The sequence below is a fragment of the Mercenaria mercenaria genome, unplaced genomic scaffold (genome assembly GCF_021730395.1).
Source record: "Mercenaria mercenaria strain notata unplaced genomic scaffold, MADL_Memer_1 contig_4512, whole genome shotgun sequence".
In the NCBI taxonomy this organism is placed as follows: Eukaryota; Metazoa; Mollusca; class Bivalvia; order Venerida; family Veneridae; genus Mercenaria; species Mercenaria mercenaria.
This window is the reverse complement of record NW_026462746.1, coordinates 7,030-33,876: the sequence shown is the minus strand read 5'-3', so window position 1 is coordinate 33,876 and position 26,847 is coordinate 7,030. Positions and strand designations below refer to the sequence as shown.

The window sequence follows — 26,847 nt, the reverse complement described above, 5'->3', positions numbered from 1 at the left end:
AAAAAAAAAAAAAAAAAAAATGAGGGTCACAGTACTACTTTTTGAGTTATCTCCATCTGAAGGTGGGATATGTTATTGTCAATAGGAAGCATTACACTTAGTAACTTATTATTAACGTTAAAGTTCTTTGTGATAGTTTTGCTGACATTTTACAGCCTGCAACCCACCTGCTATCAAGTGTAATGAAAACATAAGCATATCTACAAATGGTTTTGGAAAATAGGGATAAACATTTTTTTCTTTGGGAGGGGTGGGGGGGGGGGGGGGGGTTTGTTCATTGAGGGTGGCGTAATCATTGTTGGAGAATTATATGAAACAATATCAAGTTTGTGGGTATTTTTTTTTTATTTTGGTAAAATTTATTTGGAAAAAAAATGTTTGAATATTTTTAGATGTTGTATCTTTGCCTTAAGTCTGGTAACACAGTCATTTCTTGAATGGAAAAATTTTTTACATTAATGTTAGATGTAATTCTTAGGTCTGGCAGCGAGACCAAATATGTTGGACAACCTGACAGACCTTGAAAATCATCAGAGGATAAAGGTTGACGTAGAGGTATAGAGTACATTGAGGACCTGTTGCGACCTTTCCTTCAGCAAGAACAGCCAGACATCAAGGTCCCCCCCCCCCCCCCCGTTTCCCCCCCCCTCCACTTCCCCTCCCACCCCCCTTCAGCCTCTGTGAGAGAGAAGATTTAATTGATTTGAATATTTGCAACTGGGGGTGTGCAGTTGAATGATGGGGATATCACCCTGTTTCAATCAAACCGTTTCTAAAGCTGTGAAACGAGGTGGTAACAGCTCTATGTACACCGGCTTTAATTCAGCAGTTTGTTTCCTTCCCAACACAAGTGGCAGTCCTGCAAGCAGGCCCAACAATTTACGGAACGCAGGTTTCCGAAGGTTGTTGGAGTAATTGTACGGTGGAACCACATTAGATACTGGCTCATCAGAGGAGGAGATATATTGTGAACCGGAAGGCTATCACAGCATAAATGTGCAGGTGGTGTTTGATGCCTTGGACGGATCGAGGATATTGTTGCACGTTGGCCTGGTTTACACATGACAGCAGGGATACATCACAAACAGTGGGCTGTGACAGCTTTTATGAAAGAGGCATTGTCCATGGATGGTTATCATCTGTTGGGGGACAGTGGCTACCCGTGCCGTAGATGGTGCTGCCCCCTACTCATAACTCAAACCTGGGCAAAGAGTGCTTACTTCAGGTAAATATATCACTTCAATTCTTGCATAAACATACCCCAGTGTTACCGTCAGGAGGTGTAACTGTTTAAAGTTATCGCTGTTTATAACCCATTTGAGTTATTGATGATACTTTCATAACTGTTTCAGTTATCATAAAAATTTTATAAAGCCCTCCTGTGCCAATTCAGTATTTTGAATGTGTCTAAAGCTTTTATTACCGGAATCCTTGACGTTTTTATCCTTTCCAGCTCTGCAGTAAAAAAAATTTACGCAAGGCTGATAAAGTTTTACGCAAGAGCTTTTAAAGCTATAAAACTCTTAACATCCCATTATGCTTATAGGTCTAGATCTTACTAAAAGAGAATTTGATTAACCTCAGTTTGCTACTAATTTCACTATATAGGTCCACTTTGTGAGGAAGAGCAAAAAGGACTTTTATTGAATAAACTTACCCGAGTTAACAATATTTTTTAGACAATCACAGGTTATAAAATGCTTGAATAAAAGTAACTGAAATAGGTTACATGACTTTAAAACAGTTACACCCTGACTGCGTTTACAACTAGTTTAATTTCGCCTTTGCAATGATTTCTCTGTTAAGTTAATAATATTTATGTAGTAGTTAGTTCAAAAATTCAGACAGAGGATTTCGAATTCAGTTCAAACCAGTACTCAGGAAAACTAAATGATAGCTTCTGATTAAAATATATGAGACTGTACAATTACAATTTTGAATAGCATAAAATAAATTATATGCAGCATTCAAACTTGTTTTTGCATGTATAGATAATCAAATCTTTTGCATGTTTCTATCATCTGGTAAACAATAGATCAGCATTAACTCAAGCGGTTCGATATGTCAATCTTTGTGCTACTTGCAATACACTAAAGTTGAAGCACAAACCTGTGAGAGAAACACTTTTATTGAAAAATTGCACCCTGACGTCCTGTCTATGGCTACACAGTTTAACAAAATTTTAAACAACTTTTATCCTCTAAGTTACAACAAACATGTACAATCAGAATTAGACCATCGCCATTTTCAGGTAATTGTCTGATTTTCAGGATTCAGTAGCCCAATGCTTAGATATAATAATCTGTTGCTTACATCCTGGATCAATTCCTAAACATCTAAACTGAGCTGTTGTCCTGTTGAAACTTAAACCACTAACGAAGTGTTTAATTTCATAGTATTCGAAATGAACCATGTAAACCAAAATGAGAGGCTTTATTAGGGTTTTAATTGTGCACTGAAATTTTAAGAATACATGTAATTACAGATTTCTCCATGTAAATTCCTATCATTATGATTATTAGAAACTAATTATTATAAGCCAATAATATGTTTAGCAGACTTGCAAGTCTAGATCTCAATAATACAAAAATTGTTTATATGCCGCTGTTTAATTTAATTGGGCTATGCCAAAGTGATATTGATCCAAACACGTATAATTTCTTCTCATTTGGTTTCAAATTATTAAAACATGGGTCTGAAATGTATTTTCCTTTTATTATAAACTCGATCCGATTCATTTTCCTAATTTAAAAACAAAGAAGGCAGAAAACAGTGAATTAGTATACAACAATTCACTGTTCTGACGTCACAATTATTTTGTTCATTGAGTCAAATGGCATAGCGGCGCGCTAAAAAAGAAAAACGATAGAAAAACGGGCAAATTTTTATATGAATGACGTCAAACGTTGTACTTAAAAATCCTTGGTAACGTGTTAGATTCGAATATTATATCTCATTGTAGTGATTGCTCTTGAATAATTCATTGACGTTCAGATGCTTATTATTATGTCATCCGCTGCAACCTCGTGATATAATTCCTTCGCATTCTGATCTACAAACAATGATTTAGTCAACGACAAATCACTGCGATGAGATTAATTATTTCTTAAATGAAAATGCAAATAATGTTTATAAATATATACTATATAACAGAGCCACAAATCCACAAGAAGTAAAGTTGAGAGGAGGAATTGGCACTGAAGAGAAGGTTTGGGATATTGCATGGAGAAATTAGAATGAACCTGAGAAAAGCCTGCAGGTAGAGTAGTTTAACGTTTTTCCTTTTAAAAACTATTGTCAAGTTTTAGTTACATCGGTCTTTCAATCTGTGTGAACATCATTCGAAATTTTAAGATATATTGAGTATGCTAGTAAACAGAACACTGTATGATAGCCAAGGGTCTCACTATTTCAAGACCTCCTGATTATTTGAAACGAAAGCAAATAATATTGGGCCATAAACTCATAGAGAATTTGTTTCAGCACGGACTTGCATTGTAAATTTTTTTTGTTTTTATTGCATTAAATCTAAATTAAAGATGATTATTAAATCCTTTCATTTCATATCCTAATTGAATTAATAGTGAAAAAAGGGATATATTATTCAGAGTTATCTCTGCATGGCGCATTACTGCACAACATTTGCAAGCAGGAGAGGACATTCATTGCTGATGTGAGACAATGAGGAACATAAGATGACAGCCACAAAATGCAATTGACCCAAATGTCCACAAGTGGTGACTGAGATATAGAGATTCATTGGCAAAAACACTTATTTTTGAACAATTAGGTAAAATTATATATCAAATAATATTTCCGTTAGACATAAGGTTAATGGATGTTGAACAATTGTTTAAGGTTTGAATCAGATCCATTCGTAATAACAGAGATAGAGTGAAAGTGCATAATACTTTATCCTGGAAATTCTAAGTTAAAGGGGATTTATTCATGACAAATTGTGCCAGAGTTATGCACCTTGTGTCATATGATGTGGGTGATGATACTGAACAACTTTTTAAGTTATGAATCAATCCATTCAGTAATAACAGAGATAGGAGTGGAAAAGTGCATCAAAAACTTTAACTGAAAATCTAAGGTGAAAAGGTGGGATAATTCATGGAAATATTGGTGCAAGAGGTTATGGCCCTTTTGTCAGGATGATGGGGTGATGATGAGGAATAAGTATTTCAAGTTGAATCAATTCCATCAGTAATGTACAGAGATAAGTTTGAAAAAGGAGAATGTGTAAAAAAAACTTTAACGGGTTGGGGATGTGAAAGGACGCGACGCCGGGTCGAGTAGGATTGCTCTCCGTATACTTCGTATAGTCAAGCTAAAATTGTCTAGGTTTATCTAGAGGTTTATCGAGTGGATCAATTAGTTGGTTGACCAGTGGGACCAATCAGTAATGTCAAGGCCATTAAATCAAAAGTGCCTTGGTGGATTTGGACTAGTTATCAAACTTGGCTAAGGTTTTGGCCAAAACACATTTTGTTCGAATTAAGAGTGACGGGACAAGAGTAAAATAAGATGATTCTGGTAATTCAAGAGCCAAACTCCCTATGCCTGGACCAATTTGGCTAGTTATCGTAAATTGGCCAGGTATTATGGTCAAACACATTAAGTTTAAGTGTGTGTAAAAATCGGATGAGAAATGTTCGACTTTAGAGACCAACCTGCGGACAAGCTTTTGACGAGAAAGACACACATACAGTATTGAATAATTCATATGTCTCCCACACCACCCCCCCCCCCCGCCTCCTCTGTGGTGGGAGACATAATTAAAATCAAAGTTAAGGGGATTGTTACCACATGGCTGTGAAGATGATAGAGATACATTTTCAGTTTCAAGCGAAAATTGCCAAAAACACCTTTAAGTACAAAAAGGGGCATAATTCTGTCAAAAAAACACAATTACAATGACCTTGTAACACCACACAGGCAGCATGATGTTTTTTAAGGAAATATTTTCAATTTCAAGTCATTTTCTTTAAGTAACAAAGAGATGTCTATATATAAAAGCTTTCAAAAAACAGAGGGCCATGAAGGGCCCTGTATCAGTCACCTGGAACCTATAGACCCTTAAGATCATCAAGATTACAAACATTCTGAACAAGCATCATTACAATCTATCTAGGTTATTCTGCTTATCTCTGGTTAATTTGCAATAAACCACTTGCATACAATGAGTGATCTGATCAGGTGCGTAGCACAGTCGTAGAAAAGTAGTTACCATTTTTTCTAAACTGTCGTAAAAAGTAGTTAACATTTTTTCTAACACTGTTGGATACTGTTTGTGTTTTAGAATCGAATTAATCAAGTTCCCAAGTATGATTTATTGTCTAATAACAGTGTTTTTGTCTTCTGTGAAACATATATCAACATGCCTACAGGGCTTCGTGAAATATTTCTTCCGCCAATAAACTCAAAACACAGGTTTTTTCTACGGATAAAAACCACGTTGGGAACTATTATTTTCTTTCATATATGTATTGTTTATTTCAGTGGCAGCGTCCAAACAATCATTTTCTCCCAGATGTTTTTCAAAAGTCTTATCTGTAGTCCCAACTTTCTCCTTTTCAGGATTTATATCTTCCTTGACAGTGCATCTGCACTACACTAACCACCTGAATGAAGAGATTGATTAGGAATTGCTCGAGTGAAGCCGAATTTCTGAAATAGAAACACAATTCATGTTGATTCAAGAAGTTTTAGAGACCGATTGTTCATCTAATGGGGTTAATGATTCAACCATCTGTGTGATAGATTACCGGCAATCATTCATGAAGTATACAATCAGACATGGAGTTCCTAACAAATGCAAGAAAAAAATCAGTTATTCATGACAGCATGGTTCTTTCCAGAACAGTTTTGAAATGAAACCAGTAACTTAATATTTCAATACATACAGGACAATATATTTTCAAGGCCTCCTTCATTTACCATTGTTACAATAAAAACGTAAATCTCATTTATTGATTTGTCATTGAATAAAACCAATGTCTGGAGTTCAAATGTGAGGAATTATATCATTGTGGGTGCAGATAAGAGATACAAAAATACATCTTGAACGACAAACAAATGAATATATTAAAAAGGAATTCACTAATTGAGATTTATCACATGTTTGACGTCGCGGAGTGTAATTAAAGCCATTAAATAAAATGATCTACACTTGGGGTAATAAGCTTGAACGTCACGTCATTTCGTATTGGAATACGTCAGTCAAATTGACGTTTTTTTTTCTATAGTAAAGAAAGTGTAGATTTTTTGACTGTTTCGACAGGAAAGTCTAAGTTGTGATAAAAAGAATATTACATTTGTGACTTTCCATATTTAATTATTAAAACTCGTTGATAAAATTGATACAATGGCTGCAGAGCCTCGAATATTATTATTTATTCAACTTGTTTATAAATTCAATTATGAAAAGACACTCATGTAATAATCCTCTATATATTGTGTCTAAAAACTAAGACATTATCATGATTTAATGTACATAATTGATGACATCATTTAAATTTGATGATTTTGTAAGTTTTCTTTACCATTGGCCCAGTGCTCTCTTTGCTCTTGAACAATAAGTGTGACTGAAGTGGAAAATAAACTGTTGTATATTAACACCAATTTTTCACCAGGCTTTATTAATATAAGAATTCAGTTTGAGTAAAATTAACCTATTGTACATTTTTTTTTCAATATCAAGCTGTTTTTTGTTGTTCAATGCAGTCAACTCATTCTTGAAATGATGTGTGAGACTTCTTCAAGAGTATTTACTTCGTTGTATTCAGGAAAACTAACATGTGTAGTCCTGAATTTTTTATAGTTTCTTGAGTACTCATGTACACTATTATTTCACATCAAAATGATTGCAGTAAAAGAATTTTCGTCGTGGCAAGTTGTTGATTTTGCTTTGCGACATGTGTAGCTTATGATCAGCATGCACATCATGCAGTCTGATCATGATCTGCACTGCTTGCGAATCAAGCCATAATCAGTTTGTAAGCACCTTTTTTTACAGTCATGGTATGTCTAAACTTAAAAAGATGGACATTTTCATTATACAATTTAAGCTGGGTAAGGATTAACATGATGTTTTTGCATTTATATAATTTTATGAATGTTTTACATGTTACCTTTCAGAAAGTATGAAGTTGTAAGTTGTTGTATTCAATAGTTTCAATAAAAATATATATATATATGTTTTACCTCATTACCTACTGTCACAGGGCCTTGACAGCTCATCTTCCTCCATAGCTACTTGAGCTGATATGCTGCCACTGAAATGCAAACAAGAGCTGTATGCAGGATTGTTTGTGCTCATGCAACTATTTCTGGAAATGCTGTACAGAAGCAGAAAGAAATGACACTATATTAATCGTTTTTATTATTATCTCCCTTCCGCAAAGTCATGTATTTACATTAGTCAAAACACAAAAAATAATCAAAGTGTGAAGTCTTCCAATTCAACATTTGCCTGATGTTTACGAGAAAATAAGTTGTATGAAAAAAAAAAATCATCCAAAAATTTTCAATTGTCATTTTGCACAAACCTTCTGTTTTTGTCCTTTTTTGGGATACGCCTCAGTTGTGCTAAATGACAATTGAAAACACATGGTTATCAAAAAAAAAAGACATTTAATAGATCAGACTATATAGAGCTCCCGATAGATCCCTACCACGCACCGCTACGCTGCTCACTGCCGATACGTCCGTTCTCCCCCAAAGACACCACGTCTCACCATGCTCGTTTCGTAATACTACATCGTTTATAACTGTTTGACGTAGTCGCGGGATGTACTAAAGCTTTACATAAATATGATAAATTACTAGTGTATAAAGCTTTGGATCGTCGACGTCGTTTATAGTATAGGAGCCATTGGTCAAAATGATCTGGTTTATATAGTAAAAGAATGTACAATTTTATTATTTCGACAGAAAAATCTAACATGTGATAAAAAGAATATACATTTGTGACTTTCCATATTGATTATTAAAACTCATTGAAATTAAAATTGATACAAATGCTCGGCAGTGCCTCACATTTTTATTTTTTTATAATGAGTTTAATAAGTTCAATTGAAAAGGACTCTTATGTAATATCCTTATTATATATGAGCGATCCGTGGAAAAAGGTAAAAGTATTACGGTTTTTTTTTTTTTTTTTTTACTTGGGCCAAAAAGGATAATTAAAAAGGAAATGAGTACTTGAAAAAAAACAAGTAGGCTTTACCCATCATTTCATGAAAATTTTAATGACGTTGAGGGACAATATATTAATTTACCTGGGGTTTTTAGGCCCTTTAAGCTTGAATAAGTTAGCGCATGTTTCTTTCATGTTATAACCTCATCAGAACCCTCGGGAATCGTTGGTACCCTTGCCCGATTTGGCTCGGGTACCACCAATCCTTCAGATTCTGACAGATTTTATAACACAAAAATAAAAACCATGTGTTATCCCTCATTTATATAATCAATTTTAATTTTAGCAAAGTATTTGTCAATGTAAATCAAGGGCCTAAATAGTCTCAGTCATTTCACAAATGTTTAAGGACAATGATTGTTTTTTATATAGTGCAAGTGGCTAAATTACCGTGATATATGCTGTTGTGATTATTGTTAACAAAAATAGACTTAAAAAAATGAAAATGGAAAAACTATAATTAATTGAAGTTATTATTAGTGTAGTGAGTTGTGTCCAGATCTGACCCAACAACTCCCTTGGTGTTGCAGGCATTTCTCCCATCACTGCCATCACTGCTTCGGTTTCACGGACAGCTTTTTACGGGATGGCCCTCCTCCTGAATATTTAAATAAACAGTGTAAATATAATTACTATATTGTTGGGAATAAAAAGATGTTAAAACAAAATTATAAGTACAAGCAGTGTCATCCAAAATTTTAAAATAATAAATCTACAATGTATTTGCTTGCATTGTATGTCAAAATGTCAATTTGGTTCTTTAAAAAATGTGGAAGCCTTGTTACCAAAAATAAGTGATAATTTTTGCTTTGTTATTATCTTTACGGTAGCATGTAAGCATAGCAGACAGAGAGGAGTTAATCAGATTTTTCAATAATTTGATTCAATGTAAGTAAAGTCAATGCTAGGCTTCTTTTCTGACCAGACGATGCCAGGAACTTTTAGAATAACTTTACAACAATGTGTATACACCTTAACCTTACACCTGCATAAATGAAAACTTCTGCATGATTAAGCTTTGGCAATAAAAGATAAAAAAATATAAGGAAATATTTCCAATAGATAGCCAATTAACAGGACTCTCACATATAAATGCATTGATTCTATACTTTGGTTCAATATTCAAATTATGTGTGTATGGTTTCATTTTACTGCTGTTACAAATGTAGGGGAACATGCATGTTTTTTCGTGTTTAACATCAATGAACATGCGCGACGCTCTTCAGATAAAACGCGTGTTAAAAACTGATAATTGATTCACCAATGTCACTAACGTCATTTAATTTTACACGCAATGCGCAGGTGGATTTGCCGAGTTGTTTTTTTTACGTTACGTCATTTTGTTTAGGAATTTTCGGTTGGGCCGAATGCGTTTTACGCTTTGCCACACAAAGTGCATATATAAAAAGGTGTTATAACAGCAAGCTAGCAGCAGAGAATCTCTCCGTTGCACAACGTTATCTCTCCTGTTATAACACACCTTGAAAGTGACAAGAACAGCAGTTTTATGCTAGTATACATGAAAAATTTGTTTGTGAAAAGATACATGTATCAGTTGCTAAAATTCACATTACAGTGCAACCTTGTAGAGACGCACCCATTGGGAGATACAAATATTGACTGTTATGTAGAGGTGCTTGTTATTCTGCGAGAAAATTTATAGTATATTTCAGACTGGGAAATGCTGATGAAGTTCTTATATAGGTGTTTTGCTTAAGAGAGAGGGCCGCTTTGTAGAGGTTGTAACTGTAAGTTTTATTACACTGTTAACTGCTGACTGTGCAAGTAGGCTGCATATTGTGACCTGTGGCTTTGGACAAGGTTATCCCACTTCTTCTTCAGCTCCGTCATTTCTCTAGGTTCGTTCAGCCTTGCATTGAAAGCCTGGACGACCTTTCTCTTCCTTGCCGTTGCTTTGCTATCATGATGTTATGGCTGTTGAATAAAATAAAGTGTTTTTTTTTTTTGTCTGTGAAAAACGTTAAACATAATATTCAACGGATCTGTGTTATGTTAATATTTGAACTAAGTTGTAATTTTATTTGATTTATTGCCTAACTGATGAAAATACTAAAAGGAATGGAATATCATATTGTTTTGTTTTACACAACTGTAAAAAACCTGAAACTGACAAGTACGCCAAATCTGTTAACGGCTGGAAACGTAGTTATGAGTAAGAGGTTTAGGGATTTACAAGTGTGTAAAACCAATACAATATGTACATTTAGTACATTTGTTTCTATTTATAGTCATTCTACAAAATGTAGATCTACAAAATTATTTCAAATCTCTGTACTGGCAGTATAAACTGAAAAATGAAAAAAAATAGTACAACCAATTGGGTTGTGCTCAAAGTTACTGGAATAATTTTGTTTTACACACTTGTAAAAACATTCTTTTAGCCAATCAAATTGAAGGGAAACGGTCAAAAAATGATACAATTTGGTTTTATAGTGAGATATAGTCATAGCATCACCTTTGCCGATTATTGTACGTATATAGTGTATTTATTTTAAATTATGGAAAAAGTTAATTGCTTTAGATTAGGATGTAAATTGTACTCGCTCTATTGTTCTTTATAGTCACATTCTCGTTTCAAATTACCTTTACTGAATGAGAATTTCAAAATATGATGCAGGAAAACAAATCTATATGGAATGTAAAGTTTCTCACGCTTCATACAGTGAAAAATGGAATCATGCAGTCTTAATTTTTTTGAATTTATAGATGACACAAGATTGGTTTATTCCATGGTAGTTAATTAACAACAGCTTTCACTTAGTTATCTTAACACAGATTAACATATTTCAAATCCATGAATAAGTCCATAATTGTTTGCAATTACTTACCACAAAGCAATATAACTTACACTCATACAATTTCTTATTTTATGCTAACTGATGAGTTACTGAACAATAATCTCAGTGAGATATTTTCCATATCACTCGCAGTGTGGCTGAACTTCATGAACTTTGTTTTTGTCACAGGCTGAGAAAAAAATTTTGCACGTTAGTCCGGGGCTCAAACCGGGACCACTCCCTTACAGGGCGAGTGCTCTACTGATGAGCTAACCAGGCTGCCTGACACATCTTCTCCCCTATTGTGACCAAGCCGTACCGTGGAATTTTTTTCAGAGAAAATTATTCTTCCTTGTAATATATTAAAAAATTAACACCCTTTGTTGTCTTTAAAGTTTTGAATTACTGGTACCTATGATATCTTTTCAAAATGCCATACAGGGACATTACTGAACAGCTAGCTATTACATTCAGTTTGCAAATAAATAATATGTTTACCTTGGCTGCTAGGCCTTTGCCATTATGTAGCTAATATTAAAGAGTTGAATAAATTAATATTATGCAAGGCTTGCAGTGCATTTTATCAAGTTAAATAATTCAATGTTTGAAAGTCACAATTGTAATATTCCATTTTTTTACATGATGTTATTTTTTTCTTGTCGAAAACATCAAATTTTACTTTCTTTTCTATATAAACAAGGTCAATTTGACAATATACTATTAATTTTATGCTTATTGGTGAATAATGGAATAGCTGTAGAGTTATAAATGGATATCACTCACGTGCCGAACTTCCTTTTTTTCAGATAAATTATCTCCCTTGAATATATATTCTTTAATTACTTCCCTTTGCAGGCCTTTAAAATTACTGGATTATACTAATATCAGCCATGCTACGAATCATGAACTGCTAGACATCCAATTAGGAACTAGATATATAATTATATTTGCAAAAGAAATAATGTTACCTTTGTCAGCTTGGTTGCTAGGCCTCTTGCATAATTTCATAAACGATACAAAGGGAATTTTTTATGTTTAAATAATAATGTGTTTATTTTCCTTACTTTTTTCCATTGGTCAATATCGTGTTGTAGATTTTACTGGCGACAGCACAATTTAGCTGGTGGTTGTCTTAGTTAATCATCACAAGGACATCAAACTCAACCTTACGTATATGCCAGCATTTTACTTTACACCTCCCAAGCCCAGCCAGTTGTGTTCCAACTTCCATTCCATTTTGTTATGCTATGCAGCTCCTAGATCAATATTTCCTTAGCCTATTTCTATGAATCCATGATGATATTTTATTCTGCAGCTTGATTTTCCAAGGGACATACGCAAATATTTAAAACGTATGTCAGAAGTCTGTTTGGATGCAGGTAAAAAAATGATATGAAAATTTATACAATAATTAAGTTCTAAAATATATATTTTATCATCTATCCTCTATTCCCTAAAATCCGCTATACCCTAAGCAATGTATGGCTTTCATTAGTTTGGTCTTTCAAGTGTTTTACGCTAGTCCAGTAGTGCCTACTACTAGTAGGGCCTATTGCCATTCAGTATGAAAAAATTAATATAATATTTCCTAGGTCTGCGTCAAAATTGGACTACCGTTACACTATATGATTTCATTATCCAATTCCAAATGTGTCTTAAGACCTGGAATAATTATATCAGCTTTATAAAGTCATTTTCAATGGATATTTTTAAGTTTTTTTTTCCATGTTAATCGAATTTATGCTACACTACTTTCATACATCCGTTTAGCTGTTTAGACGTCAAAAAATGCTGTTGATATTAAAAATGCCAAAATGGCAGAATATAAAAATGTTGAAATGTAAAATGACAACATTTTCTGTCTATCTCTTTTGGATTGATCTATCCCAAATCATGCATTATTTCTTGCATTTTTGTGCAGAAGCTTTAAAAAAATCCTATCCACGCGTAATGTTGATGAGTCATTCAGAGTTTCGTTTTTAATAAGGAAATGTTTTGTGGAAATTGCAAGGAGGTAGCGCATATTCCCTATTATCATAGAGGGGAGAATAAAGACTCGATTATGATAAGGATACTTTTTCGATTAAAAAACTTACTATTTGTGTATTTAGCACTCGCAATGGCGTGGAAGGAGAGCCCCTCCACCCGTGTCTCCACCCATCACCTCACACAGCAATAACGAAGTTGACATAGAAAAAATTTGGCGAGCGACGGCTTATGGATTCCTCATTCCGTCTGCTTTGGACACACCGGGTTACTCCAATCTCCATACCACGGTGATATTGCGCGCGGTTGTGATTTGTCATATCCGTTTTGATTACTTCCGTTACTATATTTAGCGTGGGATATTTCAAATATGCTTGACAACGGGTTAAGATTTTACTTAAGTTACTTTGTCAAACTTAAGATTTTCTTAGCTAAGAATTTCTTAAGTTCATTTTAGAATAGGACTTAAGTTTAAGATTACTTTTTATCTTACCTAAGGAAATAAAATTAAGATTTTCCTTATCTTAAATGTATTTTCTTAGATGCTACTGAAATACGGCCCCTGATCTTGGTCTGCACTGGTCGCAAAGGCAAAGCCACTTGCCGCCAGCAGGCTAAGGGTTAAGCTGTACTGAAACAAACGTGCTATCTGATTCACCAGAAAAAAATGAGACTAATACAAATATTTAGGAATAGATAGCATGCAATCAGGCTTTCAGAGATTTTGGAGTACTTTGCGATCAGGTATAGATATTTCATTGGGGAGATCAACGACAACAAACCAGAAAGAAAATGCCAGATCACAAAGAAATGTAATTTAACATGTTATACCCTACCCCTCAATATACTATGAGAGCCATAGTACTAAAGAGGAAAATATACCTAGCTCATTTCCATCGCGCATTTCTGACTGCACACGGCCATGTCGTCTGGACCGTAACTTAGTATTTTATGCAAGTTTTTATGTTATGTTGACGAAAACATAAACTACGCGTGTGCAATAAGAAGCATTGAGAAAATGTGACTGGATGAATTATCAATTGTGCAGTATACTCAAGCAAGAAATGCGCGATCAAAATTAGCTTCTCACAGTATACCTTGGTGTAGGCTATATTATGTACAATGGCATTTTTTTCTGATTTGGTGCCAGTGGTTAAGATATCTCGAAAATAACTACATTCCTTTTCTTCTTGTTTTATATTTTGATAATTTATTATATTTTAGCTTTTATTTTATTTTTTTGTTCACAATTTTCATATAATTTCATTATCAAAACTTAAATCTAAGTAAACTATTTAAATTTAAATCACCAAAACGTATTTCCGATTTCTCAATAACCAGCCGTGTTCCGTGCAATGAGGAATACTACGTTTATACAAACCATTTAAAAGCGCTTAAAGGCATACAGACACTAAATAGCCTGAGCACCTATGAAAAAATGGTAGTCGCATAATGGCGGATTCAAATAGTTCTCAGTTTTTTTTGCTGTAAGAAGGATTTTTCCTTGAAATCATTGCTATATATTGGTTGAAATCATATTGCATGCCTATACTTGACATACTGGTAGCATTTGCATGTTGAAAAAAGACTCCAAACAGATTTAACATGCGAAATTTATTCATACACCCCTACCCTAAATTGTGATTGTCATTTCAGTGTAAAAATTACGGTGTGTCCGTTTGACCAGAAATATTTTTCTTGCATCAAACATGACCCCTACTTTTCTTTAGATATTTTTACATTATAAATGTTGCTCTACAAGAAAATGTAAGTTAAAGAAATTTAAAATGGGTCTAGGTGTGTATTGCAGCATTGTGAAAACTTGTCATTTTATACAGAATATATAGTGGTGGCTATTTAGTGTGTTATAACCTATAAGAATTGTCACCCGGTAGAATTACTAAAATTTTCTGTCGTCTGCAAATAAAATTTTTTTTGTAAACATGGCACATGAACCCAGACAATTGATTTTTGAAAGAATTAAGCAAAAAATAAATGATAATTCTATACCGGTGGGGGAAAAAGGGTGTCGGAAATGGCTTGGTTGTACGACAGTAAATAAAAATCCTAGCTATGGAAAAATAACCACAAAACTGCCTGGAGAAACTGTCAGAAAACAATATTATGTGCACAGACTTATGTGTCAGGCCACTAGAAATATTTTGAAAATACCCGAAGGCCTACACGTGTCGCATATATGCCACTTTTCTCTGTGTGTGAACCCGGAACATTTGAGCATTGAACCCCAGTTCATAAATACTGAAAGGCAGAAATGTGGGGACCAATGCTCAGGCCATAAGTTTAGGGAGTTTTCTTTCAAGGACTGTATTCTATGGTATACAGTAGTTTACTATTTTTGTATAATATTTTTGATAAATATAGCACTATTATATACACAACTTATACAAGGCTTATTTACATTTGTGCGGTTAATATAACTTGTTATATGTGTGCAGTGCCAGCTCAGCTGGCCACAAGGCAGCACAATAATTTTACTTATAACCATCTTTATTTTATTCTAATATCAAACTCTATGCATAAGCATGATCTTTTAGGTGTGGGGTGCTAGAAAAGTCAGGCTTGGGGTCAGTGGGACCCTTGGAATAGTGTAAATCTGTATGTAATTTGTACCTATACTGGCGTGATTGCAAAACGACTGCGTCTTGCTCGCGATATGTACGTAGTAGTTTTACGCAACTTGTCGTAGTACTCTGTTCTTAAAAGGTGTCTGATAACAGAAGAGCCATGTGACAGTTTTACACCATTTACCCTAGCTTTAAGGATAACAGTGTCAGCAAGCCCATGATTTAGTCTTAGAATCTGGCCATGGATACGGCCATGGCAGTTGCGGAGAAATGTAACATTTTTGGGCAAGCATGCATTATAGGATCTGTTCACTGCTTCACATTTCTGTGTAGATGTTAAAAATTTAGTTTTTTTCTATGCTTTCTGGACCAAGGAGAATTTCAATACATTTCCTGAGTAAAGTCTCATCATCATCAGTCATTTTAAGCCTGACATTGTCTGGCATATAGTTGATTGCTTTTCTGTAGTTGCCAGAACAAACCAAGCTGTATTTAGAACATGAGGTACCACAGTAACCTTTGAAACATAGTACTATTGCTGAAATTATATAAGGCATTTTGTGTTTTATTACTTTCAAATTGCTTTTGTACTTCTTATGTGCACTTGATAGCTCTGAAACACACCTAGATTTAATAGATAGAGCAAATCTGTTTTTTAGATTAGACTTCTGTTTACCACGGAACATTTTGTCACTAAATGGTGCCCGGTTAATTTGCCTTTTTAGAGAATTTGCTAGGTGCCTCACATCTTTCAAGTGCACAGTTTTAGTTCCTTGACCTTTGTCTACACCAGAATGACCTTTAGAATCTCCATCACCTGTGTGGTGTGAAATCTGAAGATCTTTAGTAATATCCTTAGATACCATTTCATTCCATTTGAGCAGAGACCAGGTGTGCAGTATCAACACCTTTTTAGTTACATTTTGACATGAATAGTTGGAGAGAACTTGAATACCATGGCCATGAGATATGACTTTAGCTATAGAATGCAAAAATATGCAGTATTGTTGCATTTGAGATGAAAAAAAAAGACAATTTTCCCACTTTTTACTGAAAAATAAGCTTTTTTTAAACAAAAAATATTCACTAAACACTAATTTTGTTCTATATTTTATCACAGTTGCATAATTATAAGTTTTTTCAGTGTGGTTGTCTATTCCGCACTCGCTGGTGGTATATTTGATGTAATATCTTACGGGTTTTTTGAAAAAACAGCGTTTAATGACTATATGTGATTCAGCCAAATTTAACGGCTTAAACCGCAGTCTTTGGACAAAATGTCAGATGGCTGTACAAAAATAGTGATTTTGAGAAAACTACTGGTTTGTTTGGGCTGAAACTTGTTTTATAAGCTGAATATAGATGAAACTTCACATAGAGAGCAAAAAAAGCTGAAAAAAAAATTCATATTTCCTTATAGGCATACAGACACTAAATAGCCTGAGCACCTATGAAAAAATGGTAGTCGCATAATGGCGGATTCAAATAGTTCTCAGTTTTTTTTTTGCTGTAAGAAGGATTTTTCCTTGAAATCATTGCTATATATTGGTTGAAATCATATTGCATGCCTATACTTGACATACTGGTAGCATTTGCATGTTGAAAAAAGACTCCAAACAGATTTAACATGCGAAATTTATTCATACACCCCTACCCTAAATTGTGATTGTCATTTCAGTGTAAAAATTACGGTGTGTCCGTTTGACCAGAAATATTTTTCTTGCATCAAACATGACCCCTACTTTTCTTTAGATATTTTTACATTATAAATGTTGCTCTACAAGAAAATGTAAGTTAAAGAAATTTAAAATGGGTCTAGGTGTGTATTGCAGCATTGTGAAAACTTGTCATTTTATATAGAATATATAGTGGTGGCTATTTAGTGTGTTATAACCTAAATGGAATATGGAAATCATTTAGATTTATGTAAGTGTCATTAATTGTGAACTCTATTACTCGCTTACTCTGGAAATGCTAAAACATTTAGATTTATCTAAGTGTCATTGATTGTGAACTCGCTATGAGCTAGAAAGATAAAGTGCCGATTGCACAGAAGGACCGTAAATATGGTGGCAATAGGTAAACTTTCATTTTATCCATCTTTTTATTGCACTTTTTCAGACACTTTGAACACTATAGGGATACAAAAAATTTGCCCATTAGCTTTGTTTTGTTTTACTGACAAAGAAAAATGTTTAACATAAAAACATATCTGGAGAAAAAATGTATACACATATTACATTAAAAACAAATACACATCGTGTGACATAAAAGAAACCTGGACAATACATAATAAATATAATATCCACAAAGACTAAACATACCCTTGAATGGATTTTAGACTTAGTGAAAAATACTAGTAAATAAGACACATGTTATTCAAATCTTTATTTGACACAGAACAAAACGATACTGTATTCTGTGTTCGTTCCATGGTATAGGCATTCTGTTTTCGTTCCATGGTATAGGCATTCTGTGTTCGTTCCATGGTATAGGCATACCCTACAAACTTCTTATGTTTCCGAACTTCAAAGTTTCTTATTAAATTGTAGTTTTGTTGTTACTGGTTTCTTGCATAAATCTTGAAACTTCAAGTGGAAATGATGAGTATCAAGTGTATTTAACGACCGGGGACCAGTCGAAACTTCTATCCCACGAAGCACCGTGTCAAGTGACGTCATCACACAATGGCTACAGCGTTTGGGTGGACAGAACAAAACGCAGACAGACAATGGAAGGCTTCGGTGCGGCAATGACTAACTCTGCGGCTTACATCATCTACAATAGTCCTATACAGCATTCAAATACTAAGAGACTTGTTTGGAAATGGAGACAGTCAACTAGGTATAGTATTTTTGATAGTAAATACTTCTTGATACAGCGACAAAAAATACCATTAGAGCAAAAGTCAAGATAATTGTTAAATCGTTTTGAACAATTCAGCTAGGGGTTTTGATCCCAACTGCCTGCGGAAATAATAACACTACAGACGTGAATACACTATCTTTTATCATGATATAAACTAGACAAATGCGTTTTTATAAGTTGATAAAGGTCGCTAAATTCTGATTGTCACACTGACGATATTGTCGTAAAGTAAAACCCTAGTTGCTTTATTCTCTTTCGTGTCATATTTTGAATTTTTGAACAATATTTTCTTTGACGTTTTGACAAAACAATATTTTTTTCAAACGTGTTTACATTACTTTCTACGAGTCATTAAAGGACATCTGATGGTTAGAAGCAAAAAAGTGCAGAAAAATCATTTAAAGTGAATAGACGCCATGTTTGTTGGACATTGATCTTTTTAAATTTTAATAGAGAATAAAAGTTTTACAAATATCATATTTCGAAAATGAAATATTCAGTTATGCTTTTATTTATATGTTTCATCGACAGGAATAAGTTACATTCGCCTGCCAATGGGGTGCTCCGATTTTAATGCTCTTGAAGTTTACACTTTTAATGACATTCCAAGCGGCCAGACAGATTTCAGTCTCGACCATTTTAGCATAGATAAAGACCGTGCCTTTGTCATACCCGTAATCAAAGAGGCGTTGTTGGTTAACCCCAATTTGAAGATCGTGGCAACGCCTTGGTCAGCACCAGCTTGGATGAAGAACAATCGCAATCTGAATGGAGGAGATTTCGTCGACAGTTGGAACTACTGGCATTCGTATGCGATGTATTTTGCCAAATTTATTGAGGCCTACAAAGCTGAGGGCATCAATATCGAATCATTGACTGTTCAAAACGAACCCATTCTGTCCAGAGACGATTATCCGACCATGGTTATGACAGTGAATCAACAGAAGGCCTTCATAAGAGATCACCTGGGTCCATTATTCAGACAAAGAAATATACAGACAAAAATCCTTGTCTTTGATCACAACTGGTCTGATTCTTGGTTCCCTGAGCAGGTCATTAGTGATGGTAAGCATCCATGTGTAATATGTAGATGCTGTTTGAATGATTTTATTAATAATGATACCTGGTAAAGTTTCAGCTGATAATAATTATACTCCTTTTTCTTATTTGATAATATAGCTGAAGGGCCGTTTGACAAAGTCTATATGTTAATTAAATAAGCACATATTGTATAAAAAGTAACATTTTAAAATATTTAAGAGCTATAATCGCATACTGTTTTACCAAAGCATTGGCAGCAAATCAATTTCTTATTTAATATAAAGTGAAGCAGTATGTAGCCGGTGTAGCTTGGCATGGGTACTCTGGAAGACACGACACTCCTAGTTATTTCCATGAGAAACATCAGGATGTTGGTGAGTGAGATAAACGTCATGTTAGACCTTCTTCCATGATCAGTCTTTGATGTTTATGGGGTTAAAGGTAGCATACACTCAGATCAAATCATAAGTCAACAAACGTCCGAAGATCTATTTTGTTCTAACTCAACCATGGAAGAAAAAAAATGATAGTGCTTCTGACCCAAAATTTATCAGTATGAAATATGTACTATCAGACATAAATACATAAATAGTCTTAACTTGTTTTTCATGTAATTCGAATGAAATGAAAATAAAAAATGACGTATAAGTGTTGTTGTTAATGAGACAACTAAAAAATATACTATTTGCAGGCCCGTAGCCAGAGGTAAAAATATAGGGAGGCACTTTCTAGGGGGGGTTCGAGGGAATGCTTTTTTTTTTCGAGAGGGCCATTTTGTGCGTTAAAAAGATCCGATTACATTTTAGTTACATTTTGATCTGCAGAAAAATACAAATTTCGAAATCGCCAACGTATTTGTGATTATTGTCACCTTAAACACTAACTTAATGGCATATGGTCACGCTTGCTTGTTTCAGTAAATGTATATATGCTCATTAAAATACTTTGTAGCATGGCTGACGTGAAACGGAAAGTTGAACTCAACTTCTCAATATCTATTTGACGCTATATTACAGCTCCCAATTGTAACATTAACAATGTATATTGATTTTACGGTTTTGGTTTTGGTCCATCTTTTAACAGTACTTGCAAAGTTCAAGTATTTGTCATTTTTGTGCAGATGTAGGATTTTATTTGTGCCTTCAGCTTTTAGGCGGTTACTCAAGTTAGTTCAAGTTCTCTTATCACTTGAGAACATGCTTTCTACCTCGGCTGTACTGACTGATGATTAAGGTGGTTTGCTCTAATTGTAGTTCTTGACCACGTCTTAAGTTTACGCAATTCGCGAAAACTTCGTTCTCAAGAACATAACCCAACTATTATCTGGAATATAAACTAACGGACGCATAGCATTACGAAAACTATGCTATATTATAGTTAGTCATGTTAATAAAAATAAATGGGGAAAATAGTTTAACAAAATAAAATGAAATAATGATAATAATTGCGCCTCAGCTCGGTTAAGCTTTAAAATATGGTGCCTCAAAACATTTTTTTCTCATAATCTTGGCAGAAAAACAGGGAGGCACCGACCTCCCTGTGCCTCAGTGCAGCTACGGGCCTGATTTGAGCCGCGCCATGAGAATACCGACATAGTGCGTTTGAGACCAGCATGGATCCAGACCAGCCTGCGCATCCGCGCAGTCTAATCAGGATCCATGCTGTTCGCTTTCCAAGCCTATTGCAATTAGAGAAACCATTAGCAAACAGCATGGATCCTGACCAGACTGCGCGGAAGCTCAGGCTGGTATGGTCGCAAATGCACTATGTTGTTTTTCTCATGGCGAGACTCATTTGTATCTCTTTAAGTCAATTTGTTTTAAAAAGACATTTCACTTTCAACCGAGTGTGAAAGTTTACATAATGTCATGTTACAAGCTGCATAATTATGTTGTTTCAAAGGTATGTATTTCACGGAAATATCCGGAGGATACTGGGACACTAACAGGCGTTATCACATGGCAGCTAAGAGATATTTTAATCGGTCAAACAAGGAACTGGGAAAAAACTGTGCTCTTTTGGAACATCGCTTTGGATCAAAATCACGGACCAAGGGTAAAATATATGGCTATGCTTTGTTGCTGAATAAATGCACTACTATAGTATTTCAGATACTTCGCCAAGTTCGGGGAACATCCATTGGTGTTACCGATATTTTTTGTTATTACTTAATTGAGATGAATGCCGTACAATGGTGGCGTTGAAACGTAGACTGACTAGTAACGCTGAAAGGATGTCCGTTTTGACTTTGAAACGTCACTTAAGGAGGTAGGTTACCTTGTTACAAGGGTAAATTCAAATTAGTTGAACCGCAGCATTGTTTTGTATTTCGTGTAATATGAAGTTTTAACTGCTACAATCTCAATTTCGTTTGTCTCTGTCTCTTCAAGTTCAGTTTTTATCCAGGTTTGAAGAACATGACCCTCCAAAGTTATTTCATATTGAAAGAAGAAGGAAAATACGGATATTTAACACTTTTCAGTGTATTTTAGTTTCATTGATATCCGTAAAAGTCTGCATAATTGATAATTTTACTAGTATGCACGTTAGCTTTCTAATATAAGCTTAAAATGTATATGTCGCGGGGCTCGTGTTTCCATGGTAACGCATTTTCTCTCATTTTTAAACAACCTTGTATAAAAATACGGGTTTTCGACGGCTTCAGTGCCATTCTGTTAATGACCAACATGGAATATTTGGGTAATATTATCAGTAAAATACCAAGCACTTTACATGGTACCCTATTTTTCTCAAAGTTTAAAGTAACCATGGCAACAGAGATGTTTAAAAAGCTTATATCTTGCTTTCTGTAGTAATTTCTTATAAAAAATATATTGAATAAGATTATCTTTCTAGTTAATGTAGCTTTAAAACATATTATTTCTAACGTAAGTTATATTTTCGTGTTATTTGCATTTATTCAAACAAATTTCACTGCTTAGAATACTTACAGCAGTACCCCTCGTCTGGCATTTTTCATGGAAAAATCGTTCAGCATGCTGTTATTATTCTCATGGATATTGTTGAAATGAAAATAAAAAGCCGAAGCTGTGTTTTTTAAATAGACCAGTGTCAACGCTATTGAATTTCACATTTAGATATATAGGTCACGGGCTTCGTTTCCATGGTAACATCAATTTAATTCAAGAAACCACAATTTTCTGCTGAAATTTGAACAGTTTTAGATCTTAATTTAAGTATATAAGTAACAAATTATCAACGGAACCTAAAAAATAGGTATTACAAATCAAACTGCTAGATTTTTTATTTGAAAATGGCCGTAACAAGTAACCTTTCACCCAACTATATTCCAAATAACATTGGTTACCATCGTCCATTTTCTTACATTCCTCATAACATTTCAATATAACTACACAAAAGAAGCAAAATATTGATTATTATTCAGAGCAATAGACTCATAAAAATATTTCAGCAAATAATGGTTATTTGAAAATAGTTGAAATAAAGTAAATGCACAGAATTACGTACTTTCAAGATAAAAGCTATTAATTTTGCGCGGTAACTGACACGTAACGTCATGACGTCAATGACGTCATTTTAAAGCAACATTGTTTTGAAGCGTTTCTGCGGCAATTTATTCATTATTTCTGCATTATTAAGCCATAAAGCATCAGATCGAAGACAGGTTCATGATTTGTTTTCAGAAGAATGAATATACAAACACATTTAGTTTGTCGTAAACGTCGTTGTAAATCGTCACGTTAGCTTCCGGTTGGACATGCGCACATACAAAAATGAAGGTAACCTACCTCCTTAAGGTAGTTCTGCACGTTTGAATTCTAAAACAAGTTCCATGCGTTGTAAAAACAGATTTTTGAAAATTGAACACGACCACATCCCCCCCCCCCCCCCCAAAAAAAAAAAAAAAAGGAAAAGAAATAGTAAATTTAAAGATTGCGGTATAGGTCTCTTAGACTGCCTTTTTGGAAAGTGACTTTCCCTGCTGAATATTCATGTTTGCTTTTTTCCGCTTTCCCCAACACCCCACTTCTTTTTTCTACATCTTATCCATTTGTTTGTACTTTGCATGTAATTAAAATGTACTTCTTGTTGGAATTTTGAATCAATCCGTCTGCTGTATTTTACCGTTACACTTTCTTTTTGTTGCGGGACTATTTTGCTATGTATGGTCCTATGGCTGTGTTTGGGGTGCTCTCTGCTTCCATGAAATCTACCCTTGCAATTTATTTTTGTAGTATAATATATATACATGTAATCATGTTTTATATACGTTACAATTTTCATATGAAACACCTCATTCTTTCAATTATGATTGATTGTAAAAATATCCATCTAAACCATGTAAGCGTTAAAAGTATTTTAAAACATATTTTAATAGGTACCAGGCCTTGGTGGATGTGATAACTGCCGTGGTGTAATTACTGTTCAGAACGATAAGTCTGAGAGAAACGCCGAATATTATGTCCTTGGTCACGTGACTAAATTCGTCAAACCCGGAGCGGTCCGTCTAGAGTCTAACTACATAGATTACCACACCCTACGAACTGTGGCGTTCGCCAACACCGACGGCACGACAGTTATTGTGGTTTCAAACCCAAGTGCAACTAAGCCCGCAAGTTTCTCGTTGGATGTTGATGGAAAGCACTACCAGTACAATAATCTGCCACCCCAATCTGTTGTGACTTTTGTGAAGTAAACAAACATTGTATTACATTAATGTATAAAAGATGTTTTAGCAAAAGTATTACAGCATTATGCTAGCGAACTTTGTGTTTGACTTTGTTTTTATTCATATAATAGTATATATTTAAGCCTTAGATGATTTTATGATAAAATCAAAGTTCGATAATACTCAGTAATGAGGGGTGACATAACACGTTATAAACCTTCTTGTTAAAACTTGAACCCAGACAAATAAAAAAACCTGACATAATTGGTCCAAAGTCACTACACATTCCAATATTCATAATTCCGACAGAAATGTAGTATTCAGGCTAATTTACTGAATAATATTAAGGATTGACTACAGCTACAACAAGAATGACATGTCATGAGTTTCCAACTGCTACTCAAATAACATTTGGAAATTTCTAGTGATTTGATATAGATCTATAGTAACTGGTAATTTTACATACTAAAGGTAAGCTGAAGTCATGCGGCCTATTTGAAATACTTTCCGTCTGTTTCCGTAGAAATAGGCCCCTAACTGGTGCCGGGAAACGCGATCGTGACCTCAACGGTATTGAAACTCGTGGCCTCCTGGATGAAAGACAGAAAACGTGTATATACATTGCAGAGATGGGTTGGGTTTGAGTTCTTCCAATATTAGCGGCTGACACTGCACCTCTTGGTGACAGCAAAAAGCAACGCGTAGGCTAGCTACCTACTTAATAACACACAAATACAACAAACAACATTGTCCCAAATAAGATAATTACTTGTATACTTTTTATAGTTTAAGAAAGATTATTTAAAATTCTAACACGATCCGATTCATTTTCCTATTAAACAAAGACGGCTGAAAACAGTGAATTATTCTGACGTCACAATTATTACGTCATAGCGTCAAACGGCATAGCAGCGCGCTGGAAAAGAAACCAATTGAAAACGGGCAAATATTATATGACTGTCATCAAGGATGTACTTTAAAATCCTTGGTAACGTGTTAGAATCGAAATAATATATCTCATTTAGTGATTTGCTCTTGAATAAAGTCATTGTCGTTCAGATGCATATTATTATATCGCTCGGGCGCATAATTCCTTCGCATCTGAACTCCAAACCTTGATTTATTCAGCGACAAATCACTAGATCTAAATGAGATATATTATTTCTTAAACAAAACGGGCCTACAGACAGAGTCGTAATTTGGTCTACATGGTGATGTGTACGCGCTTTGGTCTAGAGGTCTACGGAGACATGCTGCATCTGAAATGTTTTGGATTTTAGATGGTCTGTGCTGCGTTCTGTGTATTTCTGAGCTACATTCTGTTTCTGTAGGTGATTTTTATAGCCTCTACATATTTTTCAGGCTAACAAAATGATATACAAAACGTTGTTAATAATGAAGCTGAGCACTTTTGTTCGGAAAATAATTTCGAAGACAATGCTTGTAGATTTGAGGAATTAGATAGTCCAATTTCTGTATTAGAAGTTGAATATGTTATTAAAAGGTTAAAGAGAAATAAAGCTCATAGTAATGATAATCTGATAAATGAATACTTCATAGAGTGTTTTGATATACTGTCATCGCATTTAGTTGATATATTTAAAGCTGTATTGAATTCTGGACATTTTCCTGTGGAGTGGTCCAGGGGTATAATTGTGCCTGTATTTAAAAAGAACGATCCCTGCAATGTTCAGAATTACAGAGGCGTAACGCTTGTAAGTTGTTTATCAACAATATTCACTGGAATTTTAAATAAGCGAGTTAGCGACTGGGTAGAAAATAATAATATTTTAAGCCGCCGGCGGTGTGCAGTTTGGATTTCGCAAGGGTCGTTCCACTGTTGATGCTGTGTTTGTGGTTATAACACACTATATAGTTGTTGTTCTTTATTCTATATAAAATTGACCTATTTCCAATGACCGCAGCACACATCAGGACCCATTTTAAATTTCTGTAACTTACATTTTCTTGAAGAATATTGTCAGTGCTAACTAAAAATCAAAAGAAAAGTGGGGGTCATGTTTGATGCAAGAAAAATAATTTCAGTCAAACATACAAACTGTAAAATCAGCTAAAAAATGATGACCCCAAATTATACTGGTGGTGTATGATCTAAGTTTCCATGAAAAATTTTGTCATGTTGTTATTTCATTATGAAATGACCTACATGTCAAGCATAGACCTGTCATGTGATTTAAGCAAAAAAATTGCAAAGAAAATAAGGAAAATAGCTCTACAGAGCAAAAAATCTGAGGACTATTTGTATCCGCCATTATGCGGATACCATTTTTTTTCGCGTCATTTTTCTATTTAGTGTCTGTATGCCTTGTGTTTAATGCTATTATACAGAAGATTTTAAACGAAAACAATCGTTTGTATTGTTGTATGGTAGATATGAAAAGGACATTTGATCCTGTATATTTAAATGGTCTTTGGCTAAAGTTGATTAAATTAGGCATTGATGGAAAATTACTAAGAATTGCTAGAGATATGTATTCGCAAATAAAGGTTTGTGTTAAAGGTTTTAATTCCTATTCTGAGTATTTTAAATGTGCTGTAGGATTAAAACAAGGGTTTTAATTCCTATTCTGAGTATTTTGAATGTGCTGTAGGATTAAAACAAGGGGAGGTAATGTCCCCTTTGTTATTTTCATTATTTGTTGATGATCTTGAACTGTTTTTACAACAAAAGCCCAACAGTGGCTGAAGCTTAGA

The 26,847-nt window shown here is 34.3% G+C and overlaps 1 protein-coding gene across 1 annotated transcript; it reads left to right on the top strand.

Annotated features, from left to right (window-relative positions):
* Positions 1 to 1,061: 1,061 nt before the first annotated feature.
* On the top strand, positions 1,062 to 24,159 carry LOC128553934 (uncharacterized). Its single transcript, XM_053535131.1, has 6 exons — positions 1,062 to 1,225; positions 3,154 to 3,208; positions 12,317 to 12,380; positions 18,125 to 18,390; positions 18,941 to 19,519; positions 23,842 to 24,159. Exons 1-6 carry the CDS (start codon positions 1,062 to 1,064, stop codon positions 24,157 to 24,159), a joined length of 1,446 nt encoding a protein of 481 aa, XP_053391106.1.
* The last annotated feature ends 2,688 nt before the right edge of the window (positions 24,160 to 26,847 follow it).